The following is a 12,398-nucleotide window of genomic DNA, read 5'->3' on the forward strand; positions in this document are numbered from 1 at the left end:
TTATCAATAAATTCAATATACACTATAGGGCTGCTACCAGTCAGATTAAATCATTTACACTGCAAATAACAATGATTACAACTGCAATAAATAATGTTATGAGATTAAGGTTTTAAATGCATTTATGAGTATACAAATAAGAAATGTTAAGGGGAAAAATGCATACTTTTCAACATACTTAACTAAATGACCAGTAAGTGACGGTAAGTCACTGAATGAGTGAGTCATTGAGTCATTCATTCAACTGATTGAGTGTGTTATCATGCTGATATCTTAAGGACTTTCGTGGACAGCTGACTCCTAAAGTTTTTGATATTCTTCATATTCTGTGTGGTGGTCAGATAAGTTTAAATAGATTTGTACCTTTTATGGGCATATTACCTTTATAAAGCCATTTTTCTATTTGTGTGCATTATCTTTTGAGTCAAATTCTTACATTTAATCAGTGAATTAGAATAATAAGACATTTGGGCTGTTACCAAGCAAATGAAATCAGTATCAACAAAATTCATCTTTGCAATCCAGACATAAGCTGCATCTGAAGTGGCATTTAGATGTGTTTACACACAGTTTAATGCAGGACATGAATGCATTTAACCTGCAGTTACAAATGCAGAAATAATGTTTTGATATATTAAACAAAACATTGAATACTGATATTTGAAATAATAAAAAAAAATGAAAAGATTCTTTGAATGTGAAATTAAAAGCGCCAGTAGGTGGCAGTAAGTCACTGTTAAGCGAGTCATTGCGACTGAACCGAATCATTTAAACGGTTGATTCGTTCGGGAACGAAACACCGTCATGTTACTCAGAGACTCGAAACAGCGCTGTGGCAGGCAACATGCAATATGGTGTCTAAAACGTAAGTCTCTTAATAAAACTTATAGTTTATTGAACTGTTGTAAAAAAAATCACATTTGTATATTGTAATTTTTGGAGAAAAAAAAGGCACTCTTCCGTGTGAACTTGATTTACTATATGAAGTGGTATAAATATACACATTTTCTGCCCCCATGTCTTGAATTTGTGATCATTCTGAATGTATTTTAATAGACTGAATCATGCAGTGAAAGAGCGCACTGTAAATGCGCACGCGCACTAGACTTCACGTAATGCGTGCACTCTGAAGGAGTTTTGAACGGTTTTTTTTTTGCGTCGTGAGAATATTGAGCAAAATAGCTCACTTGTCATGGTGTTATTTAACTATATCATGTTATGAATAAACTAAACATTTTGAATTTTTACCTCAGTGTGTTTCTTCTGCGTTTATGTGTGCGGTCACGCTCATTTGTTCTGAAGTCTCGAGACAAACAGAGTGAGCCTCAGCGCGAGCTTGTATTCGGTATTCTGCAGTTCCTTCTGATGACGCAGTAACTTACCGCGGGGAAGAAAACATCTTCGGTCTGTCCAATGATTGTAAAGTCATTAGGTCCGTCAGACTGAAGATATTTTAGCGGTAATGAGACCAGAAAAATTTAAGACCCATCGAATCCGAATTTAAGACATTTTAAGACTTTTTAAGGCCTTATATTAGGAAAACGTTATTTAAGACTTTTTAAGGACCCGCGGACACCCTGGTAATAACCTGCGATTGCACTGCATATGTTTAACTGACAAAAGGGAGTTTACCTGCTCCAGGTTTCCACTGTAGGACAGGAGCCACTGTCGCAGGAGGACTGGAGAGCGGAGTCAGTATCTCCCTCTCCTCGGCCATCTCTCGCTCCTTTTCCATTTCCTGCTCGAGTAAAGAGCGGGACAGAGCCAGCGCCACCATTGTGTCCTCATCCAACTTCTGGGCTTTCCTCCTGGCTCTCTTTTTTACAGGCACACCATCCCTCCTAGTTATCGTACCACTACCTAGCTGCTGTCTAAATAAGCATCCACAAATAACCAGTAATGAAATGATTTGAAAAAGTCATCTATTTTTAATAACTCTATGTTTTACTTTTCTTAAACCAGGTTTTCTTGACAGTTAAGCACATTTTCCTCCCTATTTATATTTACTGTAGTGCATACCGATATTTTACTTGAGAATGTATGATTTGTGATAATGTTTTAAAATAAAATCAGCATAAGGTGCAAAACAGTTCTGTGCTGTATACATACTTTCCAATTACTGTGATGAAAATGAGATTTTTTTGCATTACAGTAATAAAAGGTGAAGATAAGAATGTGCATAATAGTCAAGAAAATGTCACATTGAAAAAAAATAAAGTTCTGCATGTTTTTTGTTATTTTTTGAAGTATAAAAATGTTTAACTTGTATACATATAAATTGAAGTATATAAATTCAAGTATATATATATATATATATATACATATACATAAGTGTGTATATATGCACACATCTAAGTATATAGTATCACAAAAATCTAATAAAAATGTAATAAATGGCTGACTTACGATTGGTCGGTGGTGCTGTCGCTCGCTGTCTCGGCAGCCTGTCTCCTCAGAGCCTGGAGAAGATCATTTGGTTTCACACCCATATCAGTCGAGCAACGCTTTAGGTGGACAGACCGGCTTTTTTCTGATTTAAAACTCTTTCCACAAATGGGACACTCTGGGACCCGTGGTCTGGGGTGGGAATGATGGGATGCTGAAGGAGCGCTGCTCTCGCTTGCATCTAAACATCTACGAAGCAGGAGAACGAGACAGATGTCAAAAGTAAAACTCATCCCATGTGTGGAATATGAATGATGCTTCATAATGCAGTGTACACAGTGGTGATAACGCACCTGTTGATGTGCTGAGTGCGTAGTGGAGGGCTCATGGCTGACAGATCTTTCTGACAGAGCTGGCAGAAGAACAATCCTTCATCTTCCACGTCTCTAGAGGACCGAACCTCACGATCCAACACCTGCTGGAGCTGAAGAGCCAGGGCCTCGTCGCTGCTCACATCTTCTGTAGAACACACACAAACACATACACGTTTTGACTTTCACTGATTACATGAAACATGCCATAAAAGCATGTTTTTTTTGTTTTTTTTTACAATTATTGCAAAAAATAAAAAATAATCACTTGTAATATAACATGTATAATTATATATATATTTTTTTTTCAATTCCAAAATTGGATACTTAAGGTCAGGACTCGGATACTAGTAAAATTAAAATTGAATTCCACCAATCAATTCCTGTGTGCACATCTTTTCTTTATTTTAAGAGGCGAAAAGGGGCTGTTAAAAATGTATTTGTCTTTGAATAATTCATTCAAAAACACGGATTCATCCAGTAATGAAAATCTTGAGCGAGTCATTGAATCATTCCATGCATCAATTCCATGTGATTTTGTTTAGTTGTCTAATATTTTTTCTTCAGAATTGTGAAATACAACCTTCATTAAAAAAAAACATAAGTCTCAATTTATCCAGAATCGCGCTGCTCTTTTTTGCACACAAACAGTTCTTATCGAGTCCAGTTTTTATGTAGCCGGCTGATTTTTGTTCATGGCAAAAAGAGACACAGGTTAATTATGTTTGATATCTAAATGTTTGACTTAATTTCTTTAACCACATTGGAATCAAAACTGGGAATCGATAAGCAGAATCGGAATCGATAAAATTCAAATGATACTTTAGACAAATTACTTTTATTGATGATGTTAAAAGTCTCAAGCCATAAAGACATGTACATTTGATTTACAATGATATTTTGTGTTCTGAATTGTGTTGATTTGAGTAACAAAGTTACAAAGCGATCCATTTTTATGACTGTTTTGAACCGTATACCACAGTTCACAGTTTAACAAAAAATAATACATTTATATAATATTATAATAAAAATAGTATAATAGTTTATAATAATAAATCATAGTAAATTTAATACATTTACGGAGTCCTGGAGTTATACTTTAACATTAACAGTTATTATTGCACATTAACAAATGTTCTTTTATAATGAAAAAAATCCGTACATTACAAATCTATTTTTTATGTTTTATATATAAACACATAAACATTTTTATATATAACGTATTGAATTTTTTATTCACAATATTAATTACAAATGTATTTTTTGGTGGAGGGCCATGAAATCATTGCTTGGGCAAATAAAAGTCTAAAATGTTCAAGAAAAAAACAATACACTTGTACCCCAACCAAACCAAAAAATATTTATTGCTGATGGTTGCATAACATTGAAATGACCTGGTAATGAACTAACTCTACCTTAAAGGGACAGTTCACCCAAAAAGGAACATTTACTCACCCTCACGTCATTCCAAGCCTGTACGAATTTCTTCCTTCTGAAGATACTTTGAATAATGCTGGTAACCAAACAGTTGACGGTAGCCATTGACTTCCAGGAATGAGAAAAAAGTATTGAATTCAATGGCTGACAACATTCTTCAAAATACTTTCTTTTGTGTTCAACAGAAGAATACAACTCGTACAGGTTTGGAACAACATGAGGGTGAGTAAATGATGACCATTTTCATTTTTGGGGTTAAATTTGTTTTTACTACCTAATGAGCTGCACAACATTATAAAATGTGGTATGGTAAGCGCCATGCTTTTATGAAGTTGAGGGACTGGGTGAGGGTCCCTGGGTTGAAAACCCTGCTTGACACCATACCTGTGAGCTGGATCCCAGCAGCGGTGAGATGGTTTCCATCAGACTCTGTGCTTGTGGGCTGGTCGGTCTCTGCATGCAGGAGTCTCTCTGGACTGGCTCTCTTAAACCGTTGCATTCTCCGGACCACTGCATCTTTGACTTTCCCTGTGCCAGATACTTCAGGATCGGGCTGAGAAACATCACCAGACCCTACAGCCCGAGTCCTGCCATTGATCTTACTCTTTATTTCAGTCTTAGTAACACCCTTGTCAGTCTTCTTCCTCCTCTTAGGGGGGTTTCTTCTAGAAGAGGGGGAGGATGGCTCCTCATCCTTGGTTGCTGATCTCTTTTCATCTCCAGAACCCCCTGCTCCTTTCCTCCTCACTCTTTTGAGGAGACGAGAGCAGAGGTCGGTGAAGTCTTGGTCCGAGTCGTCCATGATGAGCCAGTCACACACATGATCCGTCACATGTGTCAGCTCTTATATGGATCCATATTTATGGATCATTAAACGTCATTTGTATTTTAATATTGTGGATAACATGCACGAAACTACAAGCTTATCTGGTCAGGCGCATTTTATACACTCATGAAAAACATCATATTTACCTTTGTTTACATTTCACTCTGCTACTATTCGAACGTGATTATATCGGTTAACGTACTTGTATTACGATTCATTCCATAACAACGTGAATACGGAGCGTTAGCAAGAGGCACTTCATTATATGTCTGTGAACCGGATGATTTAATGTCGCAAAACGACGGGGTTTTGATAAAAATGTTGTTCAAAGCACCGTCCCGCAGCCGCAGCCGCCTACTTCCGGTGACGTCCAGTACGCTGCGTCGATTGCGAAACATCTCCGAGTCATGATAATTATGGGAATCTTTTAACTTATGAACAATTCATGCGAATCCACAGTTTCCCTGTGCATTTTAAGGAATTTAATTCGGTCATTAAAGCTATTCCTCCTACTCTTGTTCATCTTGTTAAAAGTCATATTCACTATAACTCTACAATAATGACAAAACCAAAATTAATTTTAAACGGTCTTGAACTGATTGATAAAAAATACAATAACAAACATATTTGTACTGTTTTCCAAAAGCAAAATAAAATAACACCTAGAGGGGTGAAATTGTTAAAAAACAGAAAGTCATTAACATGTTTAAAATATTATGACATTATTTTCAGTGCCCGTTACTAATTAATATCACACTTTGTATAGCACTGACTGTCTTATGCTATGCTCTGTTTGTTATTTGTTCTATTTTCATTAATAAAAAAAAATAAAATAAAAAATAAAAAAAACATCTCCGAGTCATGTGACTGAACTTACGAAACGGCGAAATTGCTAAAAAAAAAAGATAGATGGTAAATTACATTACATATTGCCAATAACTAGTTTAAGTATTTATCAATTTTGATAATTAAATAAGCCAAAGGACGCTACAACCTAACATGCTCAAAGTAGCTTTAGCATATAATAATAACAGAATCCACATGATTTTGATCTGTTGCACACAGTTTATTTAACAATATGGTATACAAGTAAGAAATGCGTTTTTTTTCCAACCAGTTTATACAGTGATTCCATTCTCTCTTCCTTATATTTATAGTACTTTGCTTAATAACTTGCATGATTTACATAAAAGGAAAAAGTAGAGCCCCTGTTCAAGTTTGTGTGAGAGGAATGAGGGTCAATAGCAGAATCCATTCTGTGTTTCCAACAAGCAGTCAACCAGTGATCGCCCATTCCCTCCCGCTCAGCTTAGGGGCCCCCCTCTCTCCTTTCTCTCTAGCTCTCTTTATATTTATATATCTGTAGGACAAAAAGCAACAATATTCTACATCTGCAAGACAGAACCTGTGTATCCAGGCCAGTGAGATGTTGTAAATGTGTACATGTCCTCTTGGGGTCGGTGCTGTATTGTCTGAGTGATGCACATGTGTGTCTGTCTGTGTGTATGTCTGCATACATGCGTATGCACAGTTCCTATCAATACAAACAAATAGTTCTCCTCGTACAAACTTCACAATGAGGAAAGGAGGAAATGCCTTCAAATGCATGTCTGAAAAAACGGTACAACACTAGAATACAATCGGCAGGAAGGATGACAGACAGAGCAGAGAAACCCTGACCCAAACTCTCAGACAAATTATTTTACAGTCTTCCAACACAAAAATGCTGCAAAGTTAGATAAAGTATAAAACAAAAGGTATGAATAATATAATGAAGTTTCGTAATTTTCTTATAAAAAAAAAAAAGGCATGAAACCAGACCACCCTCCCCCGAAACCAAAACTAAAATTTAAAACAAAACATTGACCACACAAAGGTCTAAACTGAACAAAAAATATATTCTTTGTGATTTATATTTCTTTTAAACAACAATTTTTCTTGTGTTTTTAGGAAACATCAACATTCCCTATTCCTTGTTGACAAATTTCTTTTTCCCCCCCATACATTTCTTCAAACTTTTTTACATGTCAGTACAAAAAAATTCGAGAATATTAGAGAAAAACCAACAGAGACACAAAAAAAGAGGAACGAGGAGACTGTGGTGGGTGGAGTCTCCCAGTAAACGCTACAATCCCTCCACAAATTTCTCCAGCGTGTCTCCCGTTGTGTCTCCCACCATGCCTAAGTCACTGGGCAGCCCTTGGCGGTTGGGCGTATTAAGTTGCGGGAGCATGGCACTCTGCTCAGGTGTGCCCAGGTGCACCTGCTCCATGGAGCCAGGCATGGGCGTCGTCAATCCAGGGTGTGGTGATCCTGTGTGCTGTGGCGAAGGCTGTGGCTGAACCTGTGGGGAAGGACTGGAATGTGGAGGGGGCTGCCGCGACGGAGGTCTGGGCGACTGTACGGGGGCCGGCGAGCACACCTGATTGCTGAGTGCATTAGCCATGGGTTGGCCGGGGAGGTGCACGCCTTGTGGCTGGCCGGAAAGCAGGTGAGTTTGTGGGCTCATGGGACTCGGTTGCGCGGGCGAGCCCATTGGAGACTTGAGGATGACCTGCTGCTGCTGCTGCTGCTGCTGGAGCATGCGTTGGTGCAGGAGGTTGGATGTGCCGTCCATTCCCATCCCGGCTTGCCCCATCTGGGCCATAGGGGGCAGCTGTCCCATGGGTCCGCCTGTTGCCTGCATGGCCAACTGTTGCTGCTGCTGCTGCTGCATCCGGAGTTGCGTGTAGTTGGTAGCAGTCCCTTGTGCCTGTGGGAACTGGCCATGTGCCTGCGGCATCACTGCCTGCTGCTGCTGCTGCCGCAAAAGCTGACGGCGGTACAACTCCTGCAGCTGCGGGTTGTTGGCGTGCACAGGGTTCATGAGCTGCCCCTGCGCTCCAAGAGCTGCCATGCCCTGTGGAGCGGGCTGCTGTGCTTGCTGCTGCGGCGCCATGCCGGGTCGTGGCACCGCCTGCATTGCTGCCATGTTCTGCGCTGCATGCATGCCTTGTTGCGCTTGTTGCTGCTGCGGCTGGTTGGCGTGGTACTTGGCAGTCCTCTGCTTGATGAAGGCGGCCATGAGTTGCGGGTTCGATTTGAGGATGTTCAACACCTGCTGCTGTTGTTGGGGCGAGCTGGGCGACTTGAGGGTGAGTAGCAGGTCTTGCAAGGCATTGGGGGCGATGGCTCCAGGTCTCTGGAGTGCTTGCGGTCGCGGGCCCTGCGTGGGCACCATCATGCGTGGCTGTGCAGCTTGTTGGGGCATCATGGGCCTCTGTATAGGCATGGTCTGTGGTGTGGTCTGTGGTGGAGCAACCTGCTGCTGAGCCGCTTGCATGCCTGGCTGAGGGCCTCTAGTCCACTGTCCTTGCGGGATTTGCGGCATGACCTGTTGCCCGCGTGGCCCAACATGTTGCATGGGCAGCTGCATCGAGCCTGGCATGCGTGGCTGCTGGTGGTTCATGGGAAGGCCATTCATGGTCATGCGATAGTTCTGTTGGTGCTGAGCCTGCGCGACCATCTCTATGTGCCGTGCCATTTTGACCGCCATAGGCGGAGGCTGTTGCTGAGGAGGCTGTTGTGCCGGTGGCTGCTGCTGCTGGGGAGGTTGCGGGAGCGGAGACTGCTGCTGGTGTAGCGGGGGAGCCTGTGGGCCTGGTTTGCCCTGTGAAGCTTGAGGAGGGGGTTGTCCTTTGCGGGGGAGCGGAGGCTCCTGCTGGTGTAGCGGGGAAGCCTGTGGGCCTGGTTTGCCCTGTGAAGCTTGAGGAGGGGGTTGTCCTTTGCGGGGAGCATTGGGATAAGCTGGGGACATGACGCCCGCATTGGGAGTTGTTGGCTGGTTGGATAGCGGTTGCGGCGTTTGAGGGGTGTTGGGTTGCTGATGTGAGGTGGGCGTGCTGGGGGCTGTTGATGCAGGCGGCGAGGGTAGGCTCTGAGGCATGGCTCGGCCCTGCATAGTAGCCATGCGTCTGCGCATCATCTGCGCCTGCTGGAGCCTGTGCTGCAGCTGCTGCTGACGCAGTTTGTGCTTGATGTTGAGGCAGAAGGGCACGGGGCACTTGTTCTCCTGACAGTGCTTGGCATGATAGCAGCAGAGTGCAATGAGCTGCTTGCACACCGGACAGCCACCGTTTGTCTTGCGTTTGCAGCCCTTGGTGTGCTGCACTACACGCTTCATCTTCTGACAAGATGGCAGGGAGCAGTTGGCATTGCGGCACTGGCAGGCATGCACCAGAGACTGGATGCAACGCTGGATGCTTAGACGCCGACTCTCCTGTGGACTCTTGGAGGCCTCGCCGTTTTGACTGTTGTCATCGTCTAGACCCAGACCCCACTTAACCATCTGGTGCTCGTGGCCCTTAGTGTTGTAGCAACTAATGCACAAGTCAAAGTCCTAAGGAAAGATGAGGATAGAGTGATTATCAAGGGATGACCAGAAGTCTCCTTATGAAAAGACAAGAAATGGTTATGATGCATCAACAACAAATGGACAAAACGTGAAAGATGTGTTTAAGCTACTAGTAGAATAGTTGTTACTAAAAGATCCCACGGCTTCCCAAGTTTCATTATCCCAAAGGTTTACTTTTCTTATGCACAAACCCATAAACACACCCACATTCACTACTGATCATAAAGGACAGCTGTAACTTGTTACAGGAGCCTCTGGATCTTACCTCGCAGACAGTACAGTGCCAGCGTGTCTCGACATGGTGTTTACATTCGTTGCAGGTGTAGACAAAGCGGTCCTGGCCCTGGTTGTGCAATTCCACCAGCATGCACATGGTGCTCCATTTGCAGCGCCGTAAAGAGCTGAACTCCCAGTGTTTATCCCGTGCTAACGTCAAGAATGCGTCCCTTCCGTCCATCAGGTCGCAGGTCAAAAGGGTATCGGAGTCAACAATGGGTAGTAATGAGTTGACCATGGGCCCAGAGTGCAGATGGATTATAAAAAACACCTGGGAGAACATGTAGGACACGGTAAGAGGTTTCTCAAGATTTTTCCAGAGAAAAACACTTGGCTTATATATGCATATCAAAATCTGACATGCAAAACAGTAAAACTTTCAAGTTAAACAATGTACTGTACATGAGTCATGCAATGCCTTTGAGAGCAATTTTATGATCAGATGAAGAACATATAGTAGACCTCTTTGTGTTTCTCCATTGCGGCGTAGAGTTTCTGAGAAAGATCACTGGCTACATTCGGCATCCCAGGTTTCTTTTTATTAGCTCGGCTCACGCTGCTTTTATTCTTATTTGTTTTCTTGTTGTTCTTCTTCTTTGCATTCTTACTGTCCCCTGGCGTGCCCTGTTAGAAAGAATAAAAGAGTCTATAAAAGGTGTTTGGAGTTTGTAAAAGATGTAAATTAATCTACAGAATATCAAATAAAATGAACCCTATGCAGAGTATCCTAAAATGTTCACCTCTGGAGTTTCACAAGCTGCCGTGTTTTCTTCTTTTTTCCTCTCCTCTTCCTCCTGTTCCAACTCCTTGATGCTCTCCTCCAACACATTGGGCCAAAAATCACCCTCAAAATATGGAAGCTCGTTTGCACTCGTCAAACGGTCCTCAGTTGCTTGCTTAAAGATGTCCTATTAAACACAAACACATTGTATTTATACCATACAACTGTGTACTTGATAGCATACACACAATCAAAACAAAATTAAGATCACATGGTCCATGCTATACCTTGTAGTCATGCAGTATCCGCTCAGCAAATGCCTTGTCCAGCATTTTGCGGTACCACTCCTGCAGGCGCTTGGGTTTTGGGATTTTCTGGTCGGCAGGGTGACAGTGGAAGATATAGTCATCACCTTCACTAGGTGGACACGCCCAGATGTGTGCCGTAACATATCTGCAGTGGAAATGTTCAAAGTTCAGGGCATGAATGGGAACTGTATTGGTCGGCCTCAAGGAAGATTTATATGGAGAAACCTACCCAAGCTTCTTGACGTATTCCAAATAGCCGATGAGGATTTCGTGATAGACTGCTGTTCTCAGCATGCGAGGTCTGAAGAAGTGAATACTATCGAGGTACGATATGTATACCCGTCTAAATAGGTACAAAAAAAAGAAAGAAACTTAACTTTTACCTTCATTGCATGCTGAGTATTACGTGCATTGGCGTATATGTCTGTTGTTTCTCAAAAGAACTCCAGTAAGAGTTTACCTGGTGTTAGGGAAAGGGCAATCAGAGCCGTACTCTTGCACGTGCATGCCGAAGAAACACACGTCCACTCCGTCAATCTCCTCAAAGGCGAAAAGTGCTTTGGTTCTGTAGGGGAAGCTCTCGGGCATCTCTCCTGTCTCTACAAACCTGAAATGAAGCAGGGGATTAACTCACCTTTACCTGTTCAAAGAACAAACGCTAGCACACCATAGCATTTTTTTGATGAACCAATATTGAAATGGGTGAAACTCTGACCAGGAAAATTATCAGGCAAACCAGTTGATTTATTGGTTCTGCATCCAAACTTGCCCTCTGAAGGGTTATCTGAAGATTTAGCTTACTGGAAAAATAAAAGGTAAGCATGGAGGTTACATTTACCTGGCCCTCATGCCAGGTTTGACCTCCACCGTTTTGTCTGAACTGGCTACGACTCGCACGAACACCTCTCCAGCTTCCGGATGGTTCTGTCTCTTCAAGTATTTGTTCACTCGATCTTCTATGTATGTGCCTAACCGCGTCACCTGCAACCCTGGATCGAAGACAACAGCATTAAGCACAACACTTGTAAAGAGATAGTTTTTAATGAAACCTGATATTTTTATTGAAAGCTGAGAGATTTCACCAAAAAGAATTGTAAACAGAAGCAAGCACTTTTGAGATCTATGCATATGTGTTGATCAATGTTTGCATGTGAATAAAAGCCTGAACTATATCTGCTCATCATATCAAGTGATCATGTCTCTTCAGAAGACTTGGATTGAAACACTCAAATCACATGGATAACATTTACGGTGTTTTTAGGAGCTTTTTTGAATTGTCAAATTTTTGGTTGCATGGACTTTAAGTAGCTGGGTTTCTATCCAAATTTGCAAATTTAACTTATGCGCCAAATTGCAATATTGCATAATGCATTTGCGAATAAGCACCGCTTCCATCCAACGAGTCAAAGAGAACAAAATTGTCACTTCCTCAAGAAAAAGACAAAAAATAATTTGCTCAGGCTTTTAAGAATGACCATAACATTTCAGATGCTGTGCAACATTTCAGATGCTGTGCAACATTTCAGATGCTGTGCAACAACATCAGTCTATTGGTTAGCCAGGTTATCTCGTCCCATAGCGCAAAGTCACATGACTTTTTTGATGCACATGAAGGAATTTATTTGGTAAATGCGTTTCCAGCTCTCATTTTTCGCATTAACCCTTTTTCGCAAAAGTCAAA

At 41.8% G+C, this 12,398-nt stretch overlaps 2 protein-coding genes across 6 annotated transcripts in view; both read right to left on the reverse strand.

Annotated features, from left to right (window-relative positions):
* Positions 1-5,335, reverse strand: part of slx4 (SLX4 structure-specific endonuclease subunit homolog (S. cerevisiae)) — a 14,852-nt gene extending 9,517 nt beyond the window's left edge. Inside the window, exons 1-4 of the mRNA XM_016252175.1 lie at positions 4,578-5,335; positions 2,739-2,904; positions 2,407-2,634; positions 1,633-1,871 (exon numbers count right to left, since the gene is read on the reverse strand). Coding sequence (XP_016107661.1) covers positions 1,633-1,871; positions 2,407-2,634; positions 2,739-2,904; positions 4,578-4,995 — 1,051 coding nt within the window. The 5' untranslated portion in view covers positions 4,996-5,335. The remainder of the gene's footprint in view (positions 1-1,632; positions 1,872-2,406; positions 2,635-2,738; positions 2,905-4,577) is intronic.
* A 1,599-nt stretch (positions 5,336-6,934) lies between these two features.
* crebbpa (CREB binding protein a) overlaps positions 6,935-12,398 on the reverse strand; it is a 53,865-nt gene continuing 48,401 nt past the window's right edge. For 3 of the 5 annotated variants that reach the window (XM_016252181.1, XM_016252178.1, XM_016252177.1), the window contains 8 exons: positions 11,556-11,706; positions 11,178-11,324; positions 10,947-11,060; positions 10,697-10,862; positions 10,429-10,596; positions 10,151-10,312; positions 9,678-9,959; positions 6,935-9,397 (listed from right to left, as the gene is read on the reverse strand). In XM_016252181.1, the coding sequence (XP_016107667.1) occupies positions 7,145-9,397; positions 9,678-9,959; positions 10,151-10,312; positions 10,429-10,596; positions 10,697-10,862; positions 10,947-11,060; positions 11,178-11,324; positions 11,556-11,706 (3,443 nt within the window). In that variant the 3' untranslated portion in view covers positions 6,935-7,144. The remainder of the gene's footprint in view (positions 9,398-9,677; positions 9,960-10,150; positions 10,313-10,428; positions 10,597-10,696; positions 10,863-10,946; positions 11,061-11,177; positions 11,325-11,555; positions 11,707-12,398) is intronic. The other 2 variants (XM_016252180.1, XM_016252179.1) reach the window with 2 other exon arrangements.

Source organism: Sinocyclocheilus grahami, unplaced genomic scaffold, assembly GCF_001515645.1.
Source record: "Sinocyclocheilus grahami isolate Dianchi unplaced genomic scaffold, SAMN03320097.WGS_v1.1 scaffold1091.1, whole genome shotgun sequence".
Lineage (NCBI taxonomy): Eukaryota > Metazoa > Chordata > Actinopteri > Cypriniformes > Cyprinidae > Sinocyclocheilus > Sinocyclocheilus grahami.